The 24,162-nt window shown below is 39.1% G+C and overlaps 1 protein-coding gene across 1 annotated transcript in view; it reads left to right on the top strand.

Moving 5' to 3' along the window:
* The window catches only part of SLC49A4 (solute carrier family 49 member 4), a 71,552-nt gene that overhangs the window by 1,482 nt on the left and 45,908 nt on the right, over nt 1–24,162 (top strand). The window contains exon 2 of the mRNA XM_059852730.1: nt 18,773–18,866. Coding sequence (XP_059708713.1) covers nt 18,773–18,866 — 94 coding nt within the window. The remainder of the gene's footprint in view (nt 1–18,772; nt 18,867–24,162) is intronic.

The raw sequence follows: 24,162 nt of genomic DNA, 5'->3' as shown, positions 1-24,162 counted from the left end.
ACTTTTCCTAAAACTGAAGAGGCATTGGGGGAATAAAATTTACTGGGCTGGAGGTACATTCTGGAAATGAGTCCATGGTGGCTGTACATCCAGGCTTCTCTCAAGCAGTTTAGACTTAAGTTGGCAATATCTGTCTCGACCGATACATAATAGTGTTGTTAATGATCTTAAAATTAAAGCAAGTTATTTTGGTTTGTACAGTGAAGACTGACTGCTTATGGCATAAAGGGAAATAGGGAAGGAAATAAAGGGAAATGTGAACCTGTGCTTAGAGAGCTGAGTCTGTATTTTTATTTCTACATTTTCTATGAAGTGATCCTGAGCAATGCAAAATAATACTGGAAAAGTTTTGAAGCAATTCATGGGAAAAGACACTTTAGTATTTTGTTCTTTTATATTATGATTAGTAGTCTTGCTGTGGGATTTCTTGGTATGTATAGGTTGTTTTGATGATAATATGTATAGAGGTGTTTTTCTCATTTCCTTAATTGATTGCTTTGGAGGATTCTTTTGTGTGTTTGTTTGGGGTTTTTTAAATTCTCATGTCCATTGGAGGTGCATATGAGTAACCCCTTTATTCTTGGTTTGTTGCTGTCCTTATTGAGAGATTGTTGGTAGGTAACCTGAACAGAGCATCTCAACTCATTTGGCCATGTGCATAAGGAGTACATATGGGCACTGGAGCAAGTTCTTTCCAGATCAGGAGATTTTGTAAGGGCCCTGAATGCTTTCTGATATTTGTTTCATGCTGTTTTCTGGGTCTGGGTGATTCCCACAGAGAATGTGATCACTTTGGAAGTGATAGTGGAGTCCTGTCACATGGTTCATCATGGAGTAGACAGGAGAGCTACTGAGTCCCTAGTCAGCCATGGGGCACACTTAGTGGAGGCATGTTGTGGGGAGGAGTTACCTGCTCTTTGGAGTACATGTGTGGCAGGATGATCTTGACTCTACTGCTTTGAAGCTGTAAAGTTGGTTGAATCTGATCTTGCAAGTGTAGTATTTCACTTGCTGTTACACCAGAAGCTACACCATTTACTCTTTGACTTGAATCATTTGTCACTGGAGTTGGCTAGTAAAGGAGCTGTCAGGAAAAAATGTATTTGTGAAGTGTCAACATGTAAAACCTGGCAAGTATCAGAAGTAAGACATTGTAGATGAGGCATGTCAGAATCTGAGAGAAGATTGTGCTGTTAGATAGTCCTATACTTCACAGTCAGAGGTAAATCTAACTGATAAGTAGCTGCCTGCTGTCACTTAATCAGATTTTGTGTTATGATGCTTCAGAAGAAGTTCAGAAGTATTGGTCTTTTTGGTTTTTAGTTGTACATTTGCAGCACATAGTTCACAGCCTAAATCTGTATCCATACCAGATTTCTGTTGTGCATTTTGTGCACCTGCTCCTTTTTTCAGTACTGGTTTGGTCCCTGGTAAAGGTTTTGTCACTTTTTTCTTCTTTTTTCCCCTCTTAACTAATTGGTAGTTGAAAGAATACATATTCATGAATAGGCATGCTAATAGTTAAAGAACCATTTCTTGGACTCTGTGATCCACTTCCATTATAGCTTCTCAGAGAAGTGTGGGGCCCTCTGAGAAGAGATGACAGCAGTGTTTACTTACAGTGAGAGGTGTGCTAAATAAGCTCTTTTCTTCAGGTCGGTACAGAAGGGTTCTAGGAAGGTGGAATTACAATTTTTTTGGTTTTCTAACCTCAGAAAGTTTATTGGCCTTTGTGACCTTTTTCCCTGTGGCCTGCTGAGGGTATCTCCTGGATTCACTCTGGAGGCCTGGTTGCTGCCAGCCCAAGCTAGGCAATTGGGGAATGGCAGGAATACATGGACTGGGAAAGGTGTATAGATGGTGTCACTTCTGGCTCCCTGAGGAATACTTGTGGCAACTGTACGCCTCCCCAGAGGATGACCCAGAAGGGGTCTTGGTGCCAGAAGCAGCATGACAAAAAGTCTTGGTTGACTTAAGACCATGTTCCTATGGATCCATAGGGATAGCATGTTTTTATGAAATTGAGGATGATTTTCCATCAGGAAGGTACTGATGGTCTTCACAAGGCTTCACAAAGTATATCTTGCTTGAAGATCTGAGCAGACTCAAAGAAGACATTTTTTGAAGCATGTTCAACACTGTTTTAAAGGGTCTTTGAGGCACTGGAGGAAGCCTGAATTTTGCCCATGTCTCTGTAAACTGTGTAAACTAAAAGCTACTTTGTGGTTTTGCTGAGCTCTTGTTGTCCAAAATACATTTGTTTTCAGATGCATAGTCAGGTTCACATATCACAGCTGAAAGTTCCTTGGGGAATGAGCTCTGTTCCTGTTCCTGCCTCCCAACTTCCTCTGGCTGAATTGTGCCAGCCCTTGGGCACCCCCAGGGGTTTCCATGTTCCTTGGCTGGGTGCTGTATAAGGACAGTGGTGGCATCTGTCACATTTCTTAGTCCTGTTCTGGGATGGGTGCATGATGAAAATCAGCAATTACATTTGCATATGGCACTTCTGAGTATGTGCCATTTTGGGTGGGTTTGAAAACTCTTCTATGTGTAGGATTAAAGGTGTTGTCTTGGTTGGTTTCTTAGTGAAGAAAGGTGAAAAGATTGAGGGTGCCATGGAACTACTGTTGTGTTGTGTGTCTTCAGAACTACATATGTTTTATTTGGTGCGTTTTCTTTAGCAATAGGATTAGAGAGTCCTTGTTTAAATTCTAATTATCTTTAGAGAATTAATAAGACTGAAATTAAATGGGAAATTACTTCAGTGTGCTATTGGATGGACCCTTGTTGTTTTCATGATTAAAATTAGCTACAATTTGTCACATGATGCTTGAGTGTTTATGTACATTTTGTGCCTTGAGTGTTTCATTTCCTGAGAACTGTAAATACAACCACACAGGACTGGTAGGATGTTTATATGTCTAACTTGAAATCAAAAGCTTATATGTTTCCCTGGATCTAGTTCACCAAGGGGGTTTTATTAAGCTCCTAGTTACAAAGTGAGGCCTAGAAGCAATATATGTCAGTCTTCATTATGTTCCCATATAAGCAAGAAGAGGCAATGAAGAATGAAATATTTTATGATAGCTTACATTAAACAAATTGAATAGAATGGTGATATTTTTCATTAATTTTTGGAATACAGTGAACAGTTTTATATTGAATTTGAAGATGAGACACATTACTTGTAAAAGTGGAATGTAATCTATTTCTTGGTCCTTTTTTATAAAATTATATATGCTTATGTGGGTTGCATACACAATCTTAGTAACTTTATTTTGATGAAATTGAATTTATGCAGCAATGTTATTCTAGTGATTACATTATGAAGTAGAGAGAATACTTCAATAATCAGATTCTGGTTTTAATCAAGATTGTCTTGTCCATCGACACCATGAAATTTTTTATCTGTAAGAGTAGGTATTCCTTTCCTGAATACCAAACTCTTTATTTTATTGCTGTCTCCTAAATCATGCATCTTGGTTTCCTTCTCTGAAGACCTTTGATAGTTCTTTCTCTTCCACCTGGGAATTTTGAGATTAAATCCTTTAATGCAGTCTGACAAAATTGTCATGAAAATGGAGTACAAGTACAAAATCAGACCTTACTAATACAAAAAATGTTCTTGATAACCGTACTCTCTATAAAATAAACTGCACATGATGTATAAACAGAACTGTGCATGGCAGCTTTGATGTTTGGAGTTCCTGGATTGTCGCTTGGTGCTGCATGCTTACACTGGTTTTGCTTTCAGGGGACCTTTGGATACCTCTACCTCCCATAAGGTCACTGGGACATAAGGGAGGTGACTCCAAGTGAACTTGTTTTCTCCTGAGATTTTAGTCTAGGAGGGGTTTGTGAAATGCCTTTGGGTTTATTTTGAGAGATGTGAAAGTGGGTACAGAGAGAAAGCAGGTTGCCTTTCTAGAAGTTGGTGAAAGCATGAATGGCCAAGTGAATCCAGCAGGTGGGGAAGATTTTCTAAAATGTTTCCATAATGCTTGGCATTTCAGGGTCCTTCTCTGTCATTCAGGGTTTTGGACAATGTAAGTATAAATTGGAGCATGTTACTAATAACTTAGAAGAATTACTGCAAGTGTAGTTGCTGATAGGTTCCATGTTAATATAAATGGATTATGTGAAGTAATTTCCATGGTGGCACTCAGAAGAAAGTGGGAGTTTTTGATGGAAGTATTCATAGTTCTGTCATGCCACAGATGCTTAACAGAAGGACAAAAGAGGTGACTTGTGAACCTTGAAAGTCTGAGAATTTTCACCTTTGGCAAAGAAATGCATTTTCATCTCCTTTTTGTCATGATCTCAGAAACAGACTTTTCTTATCTCAGATTCATGACTGCAAGATGAGTGCCTAGTATTTCAAAGTGACCAATTTGATAATTCATATGCTATGTTCAAGTGTGAGCCTCAGCTAAAAACATCTGGGATAAGACTTGGCCTAAGGCTGTAAGACTTCAACTTAGTGACATCAAGCCAAAAGGATTTACATGCTTCCACAGCAGAAGTTTGTAGGCATTCTGGCTTTGGCAGGTTAGTACAGCCTACAAGAAATACCCATGGGAAAACTTAAAGATTCAGAAATGTGAGTAGAATGGCAAGAGAGCAAGTAAGAAAGGCAAGTGTGATGCAGACATTAGAGAGTAGTCTCATAGTAAACAGCTGATTCTACTTAGTATTTATGGTGTTAGGATCCAGTAATTCTGATTATTAGAGAGATGCCTCTGCCCGAATTAAGGTGCAAATGAGACCATATGTCCAAGTCCATGGTACGGATTTTATTTAACATAAATGTGAGGTAGAGAGAGATAGGAATAAGAAAAAGAGAGGGAGAAAGGGAGTGACAGATTAAGTAGAAAGGTATCTCTACCCACAGATCCAGACAACATCCCATTGGTCCTCTTCTTGTCTTCTCAGTGGTGGGGGTCCTGAGGTCACTCCAGACTCTCACCATTTAGACATCTTAGCAAACAAAGGAATCAGTGCTCATTTGTCTACACAGTTCTTTTATTCTATTGGTTAAATGATTCCCTCTATTCCAATGTTAATTAGTCCCATGTTCAGTCTTTCTCTTTTGAGTTGGTGGGCTTCCCAACTTAAATGGGTGGGCTTTGGCCTCCACCTGCTGGACCCAGTCAGAACTTTCAGCCCAGTTGCTGTGTTGGCTTTCAGTGTAGATTCTTTGTGTTTATTACCAGTGCTCCCCTTGCTTGCCTTTTCTTCCTAGTCTGAGATAATCGGAAAATAGTACCACCATTATCTTATCTCACGTTCCCATCAATGGCATAATTTTGTCCAAATTCCCAGGAAATCGTGGAGTCATATTCAAGGGGGAGGGGTAGGATGGGGAGCTTGGCGGTCACAGATGAGCAGTTGCTTCTTTATACAGTTTGCCATAGTGGGCAAAGTCCTTAAAAGCTATTCAGGCTGTTATGACCTTTATGTCTCTTACAAATGGCAAAGGTTTTAACTCCAGCAAAAGCAGCAAGAAGCTCTTTGGGGTTGAAAGAAAGTTAAATGTGAACTTTGGGCTTCAGCTAAGAAAGGAGCCGGGGGAGAATGCCTTGACTCAAGAAGTGAAAGGTGCATGTATTTGGTGAAAATGCAAGTGGATGATGCACTTGAACCAAATACAAAAGAAGTAAGAAGGAAAACACCTTCTTTACTGCAGTCTCTCTCTCATCCTGTAGACAGCTACTGCATGCTATTAATGGTCCATATTTCATTATCTTTTAAGTGATACTGATCCACACCTATCAAATCCCGTGAAAGGGATTAATTTTCCTATGCTAACAAATCTTGGAAGAAATGAGATGAAGTGTTGCTTTTCATGTGTAGAGATGAAAGAAGCAATTAGAGAGCTGAATATAGGTAAATCCCACTAGAGCAGGTATTTGATCAGCTTGGTTTTGCAAAATTTATTTTGATGAGTGCTGGTGTGCATATTTCTATAGGCATACTTTTCCTCAGTATCATCAGAGGAGAAGAAAAAGGAAGACTGAACCAAACTTGGCTTTTGTTGCTAAATTTTATTTACTGTGGCTATATGAATGTTCACAGAGTGTTTGTACAAGTGCTTCCAGAAGTGATACTCATTAGAGAATTGATTGGCCCACCCTCCTTGGAGTCAGGCATGCTGCAAAAGACCACTTGATACACAGTGATTAGCAACACAGAGTGCTTTAATTACGAGCTTTTGAATTGTATTAACTTGATGCTGCTTTGGTTCATCATAGCAATGCTAGCTTGATTCTTAGTAGTGCTTTCCATACCTCCTGCTGGGCCAGGTTGAATTGAAAAGCATCAATCCTGGCTGTAGATAGATGTCCTCTACTGGAGCTAAGTCTTTCTGTTGGGTGGGGTTCCACCCCAGCTCTGATGGCTGCCATGTTTCCATACAGCAGCTGCTGTGCATAGGAGAGCAGCATAAAGAGAGAATGTATAGAAAGACCTAGCTCCAGCGGAGGATCTAGGTCCTCTTTTGCACTCCTCACATGGGTCTTTGCTGCTGAGCAAGGGTACTGGGACAGCTGTTTAAACACCATGTGGTGAAGTATATCAGGAAGCTGCGTGCTTGATTTGAAAGAACTTTTCCATGGTGGAAAGTAAAATAATTCTGTTTGCATATAGCTCATGTGACAATAGTAATGGCCATGTTATCTGGGGATAACGCTCTTGGGCTTTGGTGCACTGCACATACAAGCACAGTGAGCATGGGGTGATGGCCATAAACTGAAACACAAGGAGTTCCACCTCAGCCTGAGGAACAAGTTTATGTTGTGGGAGGCAGAGCACTGGAACATGCTGCCCAGGGAGGTTGTGGAGTCATGAGGTTGTGGAGTCATGTCTCCTCACTAGAGACACTCAGAATCCATCTGGATGCATTCCTGTGTAACCTGCTCTGGGTCACCCTGAGCCTTGGCAGAGGGGCTGGACTAGAGGATCTCCAGAGGCCCCTTGCAGCTCTAACAGTTCTGTGATTCTGTATGCCACTTGATATACCTTGATGTTGGGAAATTGATGAATAGGAAAATAATTTACCAGTGTAAAATATGATCTCTTGCTTTTCTTGTGCAGCTGCTAACACAGGCAGAGTTAAAGCACTGAAGCATCCCTGAACTGGGTCAGGACACACATAGGAAGATATTTTGTCAACAGAAGCTTTTAGAAGTTTACTGCAGGGGTAGTAATACCAGGGCAGCTGTTCACTGATTGTATGCTCACATGTTTTTACTACTCCTCATAACCTTCTCTTGACCCAAGTTCTTTCTAATCTGACTGCTTCTTCTCTACTTCATACCTCACCTGTCTTGTGGTATGTCCATCTTGTCCTCCTATTTTCCTCTGTTCTCCACTACTCTTGGTTGTTGAGGAGTAGGAGAGGTTGGATGCAAGAAGCTCAAAGGAGTGAGAAAAGCCTGTGGATGGATGAGAAGAGGGAGAGAAGGGGAGAGTGTGGAGCAAGGTACTGGGTGAAGTGTGGGAGGCACAGATGCAGAAATAAGATCTGGAGCCAGAGGGCAAGAAGTGCTGGGAATGGGAAAGGTGGAGCAACGGGTTGAGTCGGAAGCTCAGGGAAATGGATACTTTGAGGGGCAGTAGGAAATGGGAGTGCAGCAAATGGGGAGAGGGCAGATGCCTGCACAGCAGTGTAGGTCAGCAGCATGGCTTCTGTTTGAACTGTCTTGAGAGGCGCTTTTAAAACCAAGAGCTGGGAATCTCTTGGGACATAATTGACCTTTTTGCCTTTTCTTATCTCCAGCAAGATCCTGGTGGTTTGGCACTTCACAGCCAAACCTCTGAACTCTGCCTGGCACTGTCTGTTAGACAAAGGGTGAATTGGCCCTTCCTTGAGCCGTGCCTCCCCTGAGGTGTGGTGGGCTGCAGCTCCTGCTGTGGCTGCCTGCGGGACTCTCCGGGCGCTGCTGACGCAAAGGAGGGCGGCTCTTCCTTCTTGTGTGGCTTTGGTGGTGACGGAGGTCTGGCCTCGTGATGGAGGCACCAGTGGGATGCAGAAGAGGATGTAGCCCCTCTGGCTGGTATCTCTCTCCTTCTGGAAAGCCTTGTGGAATGGGACAAAAAGTGCTAAAATACTGTTTTGTTTTGCGCTGCCTTGCTGCATTTTAAAAACATTGAAATTTTGCCAGTCTTCTTTTTTTCGGGGAGTTTTTAATAGTGTGGCATCCATGCTGCATAAAGGTAGCTGGTACTAACTTCTAATGTGAATGACAACAATAATTTCTCTATTATCAAAGTCCCCTGGGCTTTCTCATAGGTTTTTATTATGGAAGTAGTCAAGTACTTAGGAAAGCTGTATTGCATTCATTTTGCTAGCTGTATGTTTATACTGTATTTATAATCCCAAGCTATTAGTTTAAAATTCTATTAAATAGAAAAATAATAGATCAGCTATTGTTCTGCAAAAGCTGAATCTATTTCCTTTAAAGAAAACTCAGGCTTTTCTTCAAAGAATTAACATGTTATATGTTTTTTCTATCGAAGAAACCAAGTATGAACAAACAAAGACCATTTTCACTTGGTACTGCTGAACTTACCGCACTTTACTGGTTTCTGAATTCTAGTAGAAGCATTACACAACTGCATAAACAAAATAATTTTTATTCATTCTTTTCAGCAGATGCTGTTTTTAGGAGTTAGTTTTGTGTTACATTTTAGGTGTGAAAAACAAGTCTGAAGCAAACACAAAAATGAGGTTTATTTCTCATTAATAAAGTTAGAATATTTTCTGCATTGCTGATTTTTCACCTGTGGTTTTTTTTTCTGGTAAGAAATGCCTTGCTTATGGGAAAGGAGCCATGTGAAACAGGGGTATTTGCTTACCTTTTCAGACTTACAAAACAGTGCATACATAACACAACTCCTGAAATAGTCTTCCCTGTTGTGAAAATTTCTAGTCTGACATTGTCAAATAAAAATATTTGGTTTATACGAAATATTTGTTTAAAAACACCCAAGCAACCAAAACCATGGTCAGTGCTCAAAAGAGCAGAAGTAAATTGAAGAAATATGTTTTGGCAGTTGTTTCATTGTTTTACAAATTTTCTTGGAGACTATTTGAATTCTTCCATTGACAGTGTGGTATTGCCTTAACTGAGCAGACCAAAGACATGACAAAAAATTCTTTTAAGAAGTTTTTTAGTTATGATGACATGATTATATATTATAAATCATATATTCCCAGCACCAGCAAAATTGTGGCTTGCCTTGCCTTTTTCCTAGTGGTGACATTGAGAGCTGTTCCATCACTTCCTGCCATAACTTTGGTTTTTTAATGCTTCTAGCATGCATGTGCTATTGTAGCTCTGTAGCTGTGCTGTAGCTGTAATTGTGCTGCAGGAGCTTGTGATCAATGCTCCAACTTCCTCAAAAGCTGTAAATCAAGCTTTCTCATGCAGATTTTTAGTAGAGAGGGTATTTTAGATTTTTCCTGTCTTCAGAGCTGGAGATCTGTGACTCAGCCGGAGGGAGTGATGTGTTTTGAAAGTGAGAGGTCTTCTGCTTTTTGCAAAGAATGAATGCTGGTGTTTTTCTAGTACATAGCACATCAAGTACAACCAGTTAGAAACTTTTTTGTTTTGCTTCTTTATTTGTTGATGAGAGCCATCCCTTTAAAATACTTGAGAAAGGTGATGGTGTTATAAATTTAATTAATCACATGAACCTAAAGAATTGATCAGGACCCTTAAAAAATATGATGGGTTTAGGACTCATTATAGTGCTGCGAAAGATGTCTTTTAGAATGAACTATGTACCCTAAGTAGTGCCTGATGTATTTTAATGTTCAAGTAACACTGAAACTGTTCATACAGAGAAAATTTGAAAGCTCACTTCAGTGACCTTTCCTATAAGTCACAAGACCTGCATGGATATTACATTAGTGAAGCTCTTGCAGCTCTTTATTTCCCCCTCTCACAGCAGGGAAATAAAAGGAAGAAACCTTGCACTTAGCAGATGCACCAGGCAGTATTTAATGGAGCTGCCCATCCTTGCTGCACGGTTGCTTCTTGATACTCTTGTTGAGGCAAAGCAAAATGTCTCTGTACTTCTTAAAAAGAAGAGTTTCATGCACCATTGAGTGGTGTGAGTAAGTACTATCAAGGTAACAACAGAACACCTTCCCTGGAAGATATGTGTAAGAGGGATTGCTTTTGCTCTCTGTTGCCACAGGTAAGGCTCTGTAGTTAGTGGTGTGGTAACTGAGCCTGCTGTGCATTTGGGAGTCCTTGAAAGGAGTGGAAAGAGAGAAGAAAGGGCTTCCCTCCCCTTGTGTGGTGCTGTAAGTGCTTAAGTTGTTGGTGTTCATTCAGGAGAGTTAGAGCGAAGGCTTCTTGTGCACTTTCTGTCAGCTTGTTAGTGACATCCTTTCTTTTGCTTCAGAGTTAGGGAGGAGGTTTAGCCATTTTTGTTAATTGCTCTGCACCTCTATGTACACACTAGCACGTACCATTATGTAGATTTAATTTTATCGAATAGCAAAGATGGATTCAATGATTCACCTGAATTTTCATGTTTTATTAGATACTGGTGTTGAGACTAGAAAGCAGCTGCCTGTGGTGAGAGAAGAAAGAACAATTCAAACAAGTGTTTGTTAATATCACAGATTTAGGAAGTACTTAAATAGCTTTTTTTTGTTGTATCCCAGCACTGCACTCACCTCAGTTGAAGAGAAAATCTGATTTAACAGACTTTCTAATACTAATGGTGAGACTGGCTCCTGTTTCCCTGTGTTCATAGCCTGAATAAACAAGACAGAGGGCAGGGGGAAGCAGAAGGGAATTGGCCTGCCCAATTTCATATGGCATGTTGGGAGATGCAGGTCCTGCTGCCCCAGGCCTGTGCTCTCTTCTCTCAGTGATGCTCTGCAAGCATTAGGAGAGGTTCAATGCACTTGGATTAATTGCAGATAAAAGGGATGCTTTCTGCAGTAAAATGTGTAATAACAATAATTGGCTAAAATAATTGGTCTCCTTTGAAACCAAGAATCGTGTTATTAAAGAATAGAAGATATTCTAATAGAAGGTCTAAAACTGATTCTAAAATCGTCGTTTTGATCTTCAGGCAAATACCATTCAGCTCAGCACTTTGTTTATCTGTTCAGGCAAAATGTCAGGCTCTGGATTGCTGAATAGAATTTACAGCACTTGTATAAACTTGCAATGCAGATTTCTAATTTACATATTTTGCCTTTTTTTCCCATTGTTGATGTTAAACTGTTAGGATGCTTCAAAATCCTTCACTGCCACGTGGAAGGAAGCTTCATTACTTGTAAGCTACCTTTTTCTATGTCTGAAAGCTTAGATTAAGCCTGTTCAGTTCTTAAAACCAGGATTTTTTTATTTCCAGTACCAGACTTTTAAATCACTGCACAAACTCTGAAATATTGCTTTGTATTTACATGTGTAGAGTGTCACCAGCCATGGTTAAATCTCTGGTAGTGGAGCCGACTCTGTAAAGAATTTGCATCATTAAGTCTGTAATAACTAAATGTAGAGGAGTAGAGAGCAGGAGAATTAAGTAATACTTTCCTTGACATATTTTTGGAGATTAATTATGTGCTTGTTTATTATGCTGGGATAATGTTAAAAACAGTATAGGTCCACTGTTCATGTGGGCTTGGCTTCATCCATGCAAATGAGATAAAAGCACCCTGCAGCTTCTTGACTTGGTTGTTTTAGCTTGTTGTTCTTTCTAACAGGTGCAGTCAAATTCTTGTATCTAGAGCAAACAGAAAAATAAGAACTTTAACATGCTTTAATGAATGCTGGGGAGATGTGTGTGTGGAGAAGAATAAAAATAAGTTAAAAACAGTATTTACAATACAAGCCAAAAGCAAGCCATGCATTTAGAGTGTGTACTTAAGTGTCTTGGTTTCCTTACAATTGAGGTGTGCATAAAAAAAGATGCAGCAGCTCAGGAATTGCAGAGTGGTTGTGTCATTGCTGTAATAACTCTCAATTGCATTCTGTTTAGTTTTGTTCCTCACAATTATGTTCTGTCAGCTTCCATATCTGTTTTAGAGGTTATATGTGTTCAGTTACCTCCCTCATGACGAGTGTCTTCTCTGTGAAACACCTGACAGGCTAAATTTTGTACTTTGAGGCTCTGAGCTATATTGTGTTTTTTTTACAAAATTCTTAGCTAACCTCAGAATTTGGGAGGGATATCCTCCTTACAAGGATGCACATGACAATGTATGCAGAGTGCATGTTCCTCATCTGAGAGGTACACTGAAAAAAAGAAAGCATTTGTATTGGCCTCATGCTTTCAGTTTGCACACAGCCTTGCTATGTCTGTCCAACAAGTGGGAGCAGGAGAGATTACGTTGTCTTTAGGTCAGATCTGGCTGTTGTTGCCCCTGTCTTCCTGATTTGGCAGGGACTTCCCTGTGGGTCCCCCCCATCAGTGGTGATGACACTTCTGGGATTTTGGCTCTACTGAAATTTTGACCCTGATGGGAAAGTTTGTCCAAATCACAGGAACTATTTTACTCCACCTTGTTGTGTTCGTGTACTGAGTTTGCTTTCTCAGATTTAAATTTTGCAAGCAAATCAATTTATATAGAAATGTCAAGCTCCTGCTGATAGCCTTGCTGTTAACTGGGCAGCAATTGCTGACAGATTCTGTTGCAACAGCTGTAAGATACTATAAAGAGAAATTGCCCCTCTGAAGACCATTACCTCCTACGTCTACATTTCAAGAAATTTCTAGTACATATTTCATATGAGTATCCCAGTCTCTGCCAGCTGTTTATGTCAGACAGAAATTGGAGCAGTGTCAGGTGGAATCTGCCCTGCAGTCCTCCACTGAAAGGTGGAGCTGGACTGTGTTGTGGATTAGTACAGGAAAAGATCTTGTGCCCTAGGCATGACTGAGGGTTGAAATGTAGCTCTGGGTTTAATTTATTCCAGATAGGTTCTGTGTGATAGAGCTTGGTTCTTATATTTTGATGCCAGAAGGATGCTGTCACTTGTCTTGCAGAATGTTTAAATTGAGTTAGCTTCATTTTCAATCAGGAAAAAAAAGTACTCAGGTCCTAAATCTTTCCTGTTGAGACTGGGATGCTGTCTTGGCAGTGCCACATAAAGCCAGGGAAATGAATGGAAGCACTTGGCTTCAGATTATTTTTAAAACTGAGGTTTGAAATGGGGCAATAACAGAAGAATCAGCATCAAGTACTTGGGGAGAAAGGGAGGTCCAGGTTGTGCTTAATAGCACCCAATGGTAGAAGCAGCAATTAATAGCATCAATGATACCTCTGTAATTTTGGATTAGCTACATACAACCTGGTAGTTGTTCTCTCTTGCATTCAGTGTTTGTATTTGGTTCCCAGTTTTTATTGACGCTATTCTTGAGAATGTATTTATTTTCCATTGAGTTTCCAAACACAATTTATGCCACTCTGCAATCAAGTGTCTTTGTGGAATCCGAGGCAGGCCCAATATACCGACTTTTCACGTTTATTCCATGTGTTAGCAGAAAGACTGGGACAACATCTCAGCTATGAAGTATTTTTACATCAATGAAAAGGTTCTTTTCTTTTGAAAATTGTATTGCTTGATGCAAGGATGCCTCTTCTGAACGAGGATTGCCACTTATCCTCCTTAAATGGCTGTAGTCAATTTGGCAAAGAGCAGGCACAATGCAAGTTTTATTCACTGTGCTTCGTAGAAAGCATTTTTTTGGTATTTTAATCATGGCAAAGATAATTGATGTTATGAGAGTAAATGTTGCAGCTATTAGTATAATTTTGCTAGAGTTACATTAAAAATCCAAAGATTTCTGGAGGATGGCATGTGTGTGCAGTGCTTTCAGGATTCCCTCAGAAAGTGAGTTGTTTAATTAAGCTTTTTCAAAATTATAGCTAAATGTATAGGGATATATTAAAAAGGGAGAAAAACAGACCCATTATATGAAACAGAGAATTGGTATCCAGCAAAGGAACCCATTTAAAAATAATGCTTGAGCAATAAGGAGGGCATTTAAACAAGACATAAAAACAATTCCAAGTCCAGAGAAAAATTGTGGAAGACTTGGAGCTCAATACTTTACTTACTGAACCTAAATGTAAAAGTTGGTTTTTATAGATTAATTTCATAGAAGGAAACATCCAGGACCTGTGGTTTGTTTTGTAAAGAAGGGCAAAACAAGAACTTTGAATTTACTTTAAATTGGGAGGAAAAGCACAGTTTAACAGTGAATTGTTGAAACAGCTAATGCAGTTTGTGAGTTTTAAATTTCCTGGTGTGTGTGGACCAAAACAGACTTTTACATTCTATTTTCTCTTAGCTAGATATGTTTTAGTCAAAATGATGGGGAAGTCAAGGAAATGCTCTCAGTTCAGTGTCAGTAGCAACAATTTGCGCTTTCAGCCTGGTCTTTAAAAAGTGAAGAAGTGCAGGAGGCTGATGTCACATGTTTCTACTCAGAGCCTTGCTGTACTTGGTATTTGTGAGAACTCATTTTAGTATCTGCAGGGGAAGCTGGGAAACCCCTCAAATGTTACTGCATCTAAGAGCAGGGGGTGTGAGCTGTATGAGGGAAATCACTGCTGCTATGCCGGGGGAAGCCTGAATCCAGCAGCCTTTCCTCTGACCAATCTTCTGCTAAAAAAAAGGAGAAAGGTGAAAACTTGTCTGTTCTGCCCATCCAGCTGGGATTTCTCCTAGGATGAATGCTTCATTGTAGGGGGAAACCAAACTCAACCAATGTGTGCCATGTGTGTGATGCTCTGAGCTAGAAGAAGCTGCTTGCAGTGCTCTGTAGCAGTAGTGGGGAACTGAGGGAGCTGCTGTGCTGGGCTCAGGTGGGGGATGCTCAGGAACAAGTTAATCACAGTCTCCTGGTGAATCACAAACTAATGTATAAATTGTTGGAATGAGGACAACAGCATAGTTTGTTAAGTTTCTTATTAAACTGGGCATAATAATTCACTCGTTGGGTTACAAGTCAGTAATGTGGCATGGGGGGGGAATGCATTTTCTTTTCATATACTTTCAAAAGCATCTTGAAAGTAATGCATGCTGGAGGAGTTGTGGGGGATGAGCACCCACATCCTGGATGCTCTTGCTTGATGTTGCTGTGAGGGAGCTGAAGAGCAGCTGGGTGCCACTGGCAGCTGCTGCCTCCACATTCCAGCATGGTGGGGTTCTGCTTCTGCTCTGTGTTGGGCTGTGGGTGGTGGGGGACTGTGTCTTGAGAGTTTGGTAAGTCTGTAATAGTGGCCAGAGTTTGGAGACAGTTGTTTTAAAAAGAAATATGAAACAGCAAATGCAGCATTGACTGCTGAAGTCATAAAGCAGATGGTGTTATGAGCCACAGGAGGGTTAAACAGTTGAACAATATCGACTGTTGCACTCATAAATGATAATTAAAACATCCTTTTTATTACTGACTCAATTTCTGCTGCTAGTTTGGACTTTTCGTTTGCTGTCAGTGAAGTTTGGCTGTTCTGAACAAGGCCATAGTTTGCTCAAGAGCCACTGCCACCTGTGGGGCCCAGAAACCTCCTCTAAGGAGAGGATGGGAAGGAGCAGCTAAGGAGACAAGGTGTATAGAACACAAAACTTCACCCATTGGCAGAAAATCTTTTTTTAAAGGAATTTCTTCACCTTCCAGCCATGTGTCAGAAACCTCTGATAGAAAGAAATGGAAACTGAATGATGGATTTTAAGAAGTTGTACCCTCCTCCCTCCCTCCAATTTCTGCTTGCATTTACAGGGTAGAATTAATGAAGTTAATTATGTCTACACAAAATCTCTTGGTTGAGTGAATTACTTAGATCTTTTAAAGTAGAGACATAATTTTCTGCAAGGTTCACAGGCTGTTTTTCAAGCTTGGTTGGTTGCTTTGGTTTATGGTCCCCATGATGCATGGTTGCTATCTTAAGCACTCTGGGGTGCACCTTTTAGAGTAATACAAGCTGTCAAATTCAGTGTAGCAACAACTGCAGCATTCAAAACAAAAACACTGAAATAAATAAAAAGACTGGTTTCTGACAAAAATGAAAAAGAGTCAAAATGTAAAGCAAAATAACAGGGTGAGGTGCTTAGAGAGTAAAACTATATTGTGTAATTAGCAAAGAAAATGTCTAATATGCTGCTTGTCTGACAATCTTTTGTTCACTTTGGTGTCATCATTTTCAATATACAGCATTAACCGAAGGAATTTGCAGGAGGGCGTTTACATGTTAAGGTGGAAACAGTAAAAAAGGAGAAAGAATAATCTGGGTAATCAAAACATTTTAAAAGAATACCTTATAGTAAATAGTATTCAAGATTAGGACTTCAGAGAATGAAGAGATCAGGCATACATGATTGTGAAGCTTTAACAGATAATTTTACTTTAAAATTATCTGATATATGAGGTTGACATTAAAGATAGGCCTGAATTTAAAGCTGGAGGCAAACTTCAGAATCTAATTAATTTTTTTTACCAAATTGCATGTTGGGGGTTTTTTTAAGGAAATTTTTGTGCAGATTTTGTTTAAAATTTTCTTGGTTTGTATATATTTTGGTTTAGGGATTTTTTCTTAAAAATTAGAAATTAAGTAGGAGTTTTTAATATGGAAACACTCATTTTATGTCTTGTAGTGATTTAAATTTAAATTTCTGTTTCTCATTTACAGCTGTGTCCTGGGCTTGCCCCTGGCTTGCACTTGAGGCAGGGCCCCATGAGCAGCACCCTCCATGCTGTCCTTGTCTTTGTGTCTCTTGAAAGGCAGAATGCAATGTGTTTTGTGAAATGTACTTCAAGAAGAGCCTAGTTTACATGGAAAATAAGGTGGTGTGTACATTACTAGAGCTTCCCTGAAAAATCTCGATAGCATTTCCTAATGGAAAACTAAAGGTTTTTCAGATAAAAGATTTGTATTTCAATTTTCCATCAATAAAATTCCAGTCCTTGCTGCATACAAAATTTCATTATACACAAAAGCAGTGCTAACAAAGGTTAATTTCCAAGAAGAAAAGGCAGAAGCAGTATGTATGCAATGCAGATATGCATAATTGCCCCAGCACAGCACAGGCAGTATGGCAGTGTGGAGTTAAATGTGGCATGAAGACTCGTGGTGGCCTAGCAAACACAGGAACATGAAGGTTTTGAGCAGCCATATTGAATGGGAATTTATTTAGGGCTCTCTGAACACACTTGAAAAACACACTTGAAAAACCAGTTTAACAGCAGCATTTGCTGGTTGAGCAGAGCCAAGCAAATAAGTTGGGGGAGGTATTGGGAAATCCTACCAGGAAAGAAATATTTTTGGTTGATGATACTTCTTCAGGGCATCAGGGATGTGAAGTGTCCTTTGGAGTCACATCACTGCAGCTGGCATTCCTTGTGTGAACACCTGGGCCTTACCAAAGGAAGTGTCACTTCCATTTCAGAAAACCTGCAATTTACTAACTTATTTTTGTTTGGATTGTCTTGGGCTATGCTGGTTGATAGAGAAGCTTACCTTAGGTTTGGTTAGTGCAGTGTCCAACACCAGGAGCTGCATACCCATGAATGAGGTTCATTAAGAACTCTCACAATATGAGCAAAATTATATCTCACCCAGTAAAATCACATTTTAGTAAAATACCTGGAGACAAAATAATTAATGCAACTATTGCTTGAATTGTACTGATTACAGGAGTCACTAACAGGGGGAACATTCCTCTGAAGATAGCAGCTTTAGAAAGAATCAAAGAGTTTGTTTGATAGGTGACTTATCATACGACAGGTTCTTTTACCATCGGTATTTTGGATAATTACTAGTTTTACCTAAATGTTAGAGGTATTGCAAGTTTGTCATCATTAATAATTTTTCTTATATTCTACTAAGAACATGGAAGCCCTTTATTTTCTATTTATTACTGTGAAATTTTTTCAAAATTTACAACTTCACAGATGCAGACTCTTTCTGTGGATTTTAATTGTAAGTATTTATGATTTTGGTGTTTTGCAAGATTCTGGAGCTTAAGTCCTTCAGCTGTCACTGTTCTCTGCTGCTGATGGAAACACCTTAACAGCATCAAACAAATTGCTGGCAAAAGGAATTGCAGCATGAAGATAAGGTTGTTTCTAATCTAAGCACTTCTCAGTTGAAAATTGCACGAGGGAAAAACATATTCAAAGAATCAGTCAATTGTGGCTTTTTTCTAATATACGATATTTACAACCTCTGACAATTGGAGCTGAGAGCAGCAAAAATCTGCTCTAATTGCAAGGACTGCAAAAAAATACTTGCACTTTTTTCCCCTGAATAAATGGTTGTTTCTTTGGGATGAAATGCATATCTGCATTATGAAAGAAAACAATAACAGTGCTGTGTCTGTGCTCGTTAAGTGGTTGGCGAAGAATGAACAAGTCCAGATTTTTCTTTGCGTCTGCCCAGATTTCAGATAACACAGTAGAGCATGTTCCCCAATGCCTCCAACTCCAATGGGAATACTGTACATTTTGATGATACTTTTATTATTACTTTTCACTTTCAAGAATGTCTGTAAAGATTTTGGATACACTCCTGTGCGTTACTTTGCCAAGAATAAGCTTTTGTAATTCTGGAGTGTAAGTGTAGAAAATAACTCAGGATTTCAAAATGTGTCTGGAATTTATATCAGCACCAAAGTGCTTATGATTTGAAAGAAACATGTTTTATTCCTGTGAGACTGCATGTAAATATATATCTATAAAAGCAATGTTTCTTTTGCAACATTACTGATTTAACTTGTAAAATACTGTTATTTTTTCATCTTAGGTCTGAGGGTAACAGTGTTACTAACATCATCCCTCATGGTATTGGGAGCTGGCCTGAGATGTGTTCCAGTTTCAGACCTAGAAATTAGGAAAAAGTAAGTGAATTAATTATTTTTAATACACATATTTTATTCTTACTGCTAATATAATTTTTGCTGCTACTGCAAAGAAATGTTAGTACCAATTTTTTGTATCAAGTTGATGTACCAAATGTTTGTTGTGTGGCCATGGGTTTACATGCTTCTTTGCTTCTTAAATGGATTTTTCTAGTCCTTCTTCTCCATAGTATCTGAAGATCAGAAAACCCTTTACAAGCTTGAGTTAATTTAATCTCACCCCATCCTGCATAACTAATATTAACCTGCTTTGCAAATAAGGAACTAGAGATTTAGCGAGGTTCAGAAACTGGCCCAAGATCACACAGGGAGCCATGCCTCAACCCCCCCAAAATAAGTAATTTGTATGCAAATGTTAAATAATTAGTTCATTTTCTCATAGTGAATGTATGGGATCATGCCGTGAGGCAGATGAATTTGTGCAAAATGGCTTTTTTCATGTAGTCTCTTCCAGTCCGTGTTTCAAAGTAGCCTTGTACTTTTTCTGCAGTGAAGTGATTTTCTGCTGCACACGTGCCCTTTACGAATCTGTGATACAAAGATATTTCTTCCTAAAAATCCCACAAACCAAACAATTTAATTATTCCATTAACATATCCTGAATCTAGGAATCATCAGTAAATACAGCAGCACTGCTGTTTTGTACAGCCAGGGAACATGGGTCACTTGTTCACTTAACTTTCTTTTGCCTCTTAGTGTGAAGGAGGTGGGAGTATGCAGGCATTACTACTCTTTCCTGCTACTTTGAAAAAGCAGCAGCACTGGTTCTTTGCTAGTTATGCTTGCATAATATGTAAGCACTAAGCAAAGGTCTTACAAATAAAATGTTTTATGTGGGCTGGGTTTTTTTCCCCTTGAATTCTAGTCAGTTTGAATTCTGCCATGCAGTCTTGGTATTACTTCAGCAGGTTCTTTGGGTTTGGGTTTTTTTGGTTTTGGTTGTGGTTTTTTTTTCCCCTTAGTATTGTTTAACCTGAAAATCAGCTTGGGCACCTTTTAAGCTGAGAAAGAAAATGTTCAGTGTGAAGTTCAAAGCCAATGACTGGGTACCATGGATAAAACAAAGAAGGAGGTTCAGAGAGAGAATGTAAAAAACACATGAATTGTAAAACTAACCCTGATAAGTAAACTAAGAGCAGAGTGGGGGGTTGCAATTTCAGTTCTTAGGTGCTTAGTGAGCATATAAGGAAGCACTCAAGGTGCTCCCAATGTTTGTTGCCTAGTGTTACCTGTTTTGACAGGGTCTTCAAGGACTCTGTGAGCAGAGCAGGCTGCACTAACCATATTGTGCTACCCTTCACAGTGACCCTTTTGAGAAAAATGTACTGTTTGGGTGGCCAGGAAGTGCTGTCCTTATTTTAGCCTTAGTTTTCATTTTTTTAAAATGTCAAGGGGTGCTCGACATTCAGTTTGTTCATTCTCATCAGTCTTGGGTTAAATATCCAAAGCTTTTAAATGGGACACATGGCTTAAATGCAATGAAATGTGATGTTTTATGTAGCTTTTAATTTATGATGTATGCCAGAAGACATGTGCTGCCCTAGCCTTTACCAAAACAAGGATGAAGACTATAAATACCTGAGAAGATGAAAACTCCCAGATGAGATTTGGATGTGAGGTATCATTTGGGAGTGGGAAGGAGAGTTTCCAACTTTAAATAAGATTTTCCAGGGTAGCTGCAGAAAGCAGGCCTAGGAAAACAATGAAATACATAGCTAAGGAGAAACATTCAAGGAACAGAGAAAGGCTTTGGACTCTATAGAGTCTGATGGGTGAGATGTATAAAATGTGATGTTAAAATTTATTGAAAACTATATAGGGGAAAAAAAGAGTATGAGCAGAATACTGATGGAAAAGGTTAATCGTTTCATATATTCATGCTGTGAAAATATGTATCATCTCCAGCTGAAACTGATAAATTTGCCTACTTGTTCTACTCCCAAAAAAGAAATTTGCCAGAATTGTAGATCTTCATGGGGAAGAAGCTTGATCTTTTACAAAGTTTGATTAAAAAATCTACCAAGAATTAATTATGGCCAACTGTGCGAAGCAAAAGAATAGTTTTCAGTGAAGTTTCTTGAGACTTTGTAAATAATTGTACAGACTGTATGATGCTATACCTTGTAACTTCCATTGTTTTGTGGGTTAAGGCTTAAGGCCAGTTTTCATCCATTCTTTGAAGTGTGATACCAAATAAAATAATTTTTTTTTTTTTGAGATGAGCATTTTTGCTTGATGCATTAGCCACAACTGGCTGAGCACCAAATTATGCACTTATTCTGAATGTGTCTATGTGTTAATACAACAATTTGAATGTTACAGAGCCTGTCAGAGGGACAAGATCACATGCAAGCTAATTGGAAGCCAGTGTAACTGGAATTTCTTTAAATGCTTTTGTGTGTTTTGTAGTGTGTTCCTTCAGTCTGAGAGTAATCTGTGGGAATATGCTGAAGATTTCCATGGGACAATGCTGTCTGAGTTAATATACATAAAATTATAAGAATGTTCATGAGGTTTGTAGGGCTCAGACTGGGGGTTTTGTACTTTGTAGCAGTCTCTGCTCCCTAAGCTCTTGTGATTAACGTAAAGGAGAGCTACTAAAGCTCACCACCTGTCAGAGCAGTCATAGACATAAGGAAATCACTGTTAAGACTGGCATTAATCCTGGCTGCTTTACCTCAAACAGACCTGTAATATCCTAGTGTATTCTTAATCCCCTTTCTAGTCCATAATTATTCTTTTTGTTGTAGTATGTAATATCAGACTAAGACCATGCCCAGTCCTCCAAGTAATGTTTTAAACATGGACCTTAACCTCTCTTTTCAGTACATTTGATGCCTATGCGTATGAGGAAAAATTCAAGTTGCACATTTCATTGTGTCTCTTGAAGCAGCTGTGAATTTTCTATGGTGAATTTTTGTTCTCTGCTAGTGTGTGACCTAAAATTGTACTGGAAATCCATGCCAGAACTGCATAAATTAAGTGCAGGCGAAGTGGGAGTACATGGTGAAAATGTTAAAGTGTGAACTTGCATGTCAGATGGAGGATCCATCCTTTAAATGGACTAACAAGTCCCTCTCATGTACATATATGCTTTTACCTGTTTCCCTCCCAGCCCAGTAATCTATGAGGTTAATGAGTCTATCATACAAGGACGTTAAAAATAATTTTTCTTAAGTACCATGTGCTTCTGGGTTTGTCACATGTGCCAAATATATGACAGTAAATTTGACCCCAAATTTATTATTCCTTTTTAAATGTTATGAAAACTTCATTTGGCACACCTGTTTATTTAGTTCACAGTTAATATACATTATATAGAACATAAAGGAAAAAAAGATGTTACCAAATTGTACCTTTCCCGAATCTTCTTCCCTTCCCTGGAGGTTACCAGAACATCACTAATGTTTTTTTACCTGCATTTTGTCCAGTTATTTCCTTTCTGACACTTGCTTGTCACTGAGTAAATATTTTCATTGGACTCTTTTAGGATTTGATTATTTTATCTTGAACATTAACATTACTCAGAGGCCATTTTTTTATAGACTAAATCAGAGTTGTTTTTTCTGCTCCACATAGCCCTTCATATTTACCTTGTATTCTGTGTTTAGGAATAGATTTACATACATCTTATGTCTTAAATCTAGGCAAAAAGCTTTATGAGCTGAAATGTGTAAAAGAAGGAAATAAAATCAAGAAATCAGCCCACAGCCATAAAACTTTGGCTTTTAAGACTGATTGTGTGATGTAAGACTTCTTAAAATGTTTTGAAAGGCAGGATAATTAAAGACATGGAAGTAAAGGATGTAACATAATTTGTCATTTGTATTGAACACATTAATTAAGCAATTTATTAGAACTTACGCTGTGGGCTGGTAGTGTTTGTCCTTCACATTAGATTTCACAACAGAGAAGCAGTTATTGAGGACCTTGAATCATGGCAGTGAGAGGATGCTCCTTGGCAGTAAGTACCTTTAAAATGTTTGTTGGGAATTCAGCAAAATTGCACAGAGAATTACAGTGGAAACAGAGTGGTTGTTTACACATTTATAGGAGACACCCCAATAGCTGGTAGATCCTGTAAATGGGTCTTTTTGTTAATATTAACAGTTCTTAGGATTTTGATTATTTCTCTTTTACATATATTGTTGTGAACTCTTTCCTTTACTAAATTTGAAGATTCACTCTTAGCACATCTTTGGTACATTTTGGTTCTATTGGCTAGTTGCAACCTAGTTTGTATTTTACTCTTGTTAGACTGACCCTTTAATGATTCCACATTTTCCCTTTTTCTGTTGCTGAAAGCCTAAAGAATGAATGGGATCATCTAATTATTTGTCTTTTCTGATCCTAAGGCTGCCATAAGCCACCATTCTTATGCATGGAAAATGCAAAGGGGCATCTCAGAAGAGGTTATTTCAGTAAAGGAAAGACATACTAGGATTCCTATATTCTCTGGTAATAATGAACACACTCCTGTGCTCAAAAAACCCCAAACAATCCAAATTGGAGCATTTGTGGAGAAGAGGAATTAAAGTGTTCTAGGGAATGAGAAGAGCCTGTTAGGAAAGGAAGGTAGACAAATCAGACTGTAAGGAATAAAGACAGAGTGTGCTGAGTGTTTTGTGCTCCCTAACTCACTGGGGAATAGAAATGAAAAAAGGATTTAATCTAAAGTGAGGGTCTGGGAGTAGAAGGATGAATAAACATACCTGTTTGTGTGCTCTAGCTCAGCAAGCGGAGGGGGAAAACATTAAAATTGAGCACTTGCCTGGTGCTTTTGGTGCTGATTTGTGCTGCAGTGCTGGGGGGAAGGCTGAGCTGGGTTAATCCATGGCATCAGAAAAATAGGAAAGTGGGGAAAAAAGGAAACAGGTCATTCATCAGTAGGTTCACATGGGGGATACTTGTTTTTTATGCCTCTGTAATGTAACAGTTTGTCCTGTTTTTATTACTTCCACCAGCTTCATCTTGTACACAGGGTTTATTGTTTAACCTCTGTTCCAAAGCATTTGTTTTAGATTAGAGGTCCTGTATTCTTAAGTGGTTATGATTTTTTCCAGTTTGCTTATTTGTTGATGGTAGCGGAGGGTGATTTAGTGTCCCTCTGGCTGCCCAGTGGCCCCACCTGCCACTGCTCGGGCCACATGTCCTGTGATGCACCTCCTGATCAGCTTGGGGGGCAGCCAAATTGGCTTCTCCTTCAGCTGGATCAGCCCTAGTGGAAAAAGGAGATGACTTGACAGCTCTGGTCATAAATGCTCTTTTTCTCTTG

This window comes from Haemorhous mexicanus, chromosome 8 (genome assembly GCF_027477595.1).
Source record: "Haemorhous mexicanus isolate bHaeMex1 chromosome 8, bHaeMex1.pri, whole genome shotgun sequence".
NCBI classification, from domain to species: domain Eukaryota; kingdom Metazoa; phylum Chordata; class Aves; order Passeriformes; family Fringillidae; genus Haemorhous; species Haemorhous mexicanus.
Note: the sequence above shows the minus strand (reverse complement) of the source record. Positions and strands in the feature narration are given on the sequence as shown.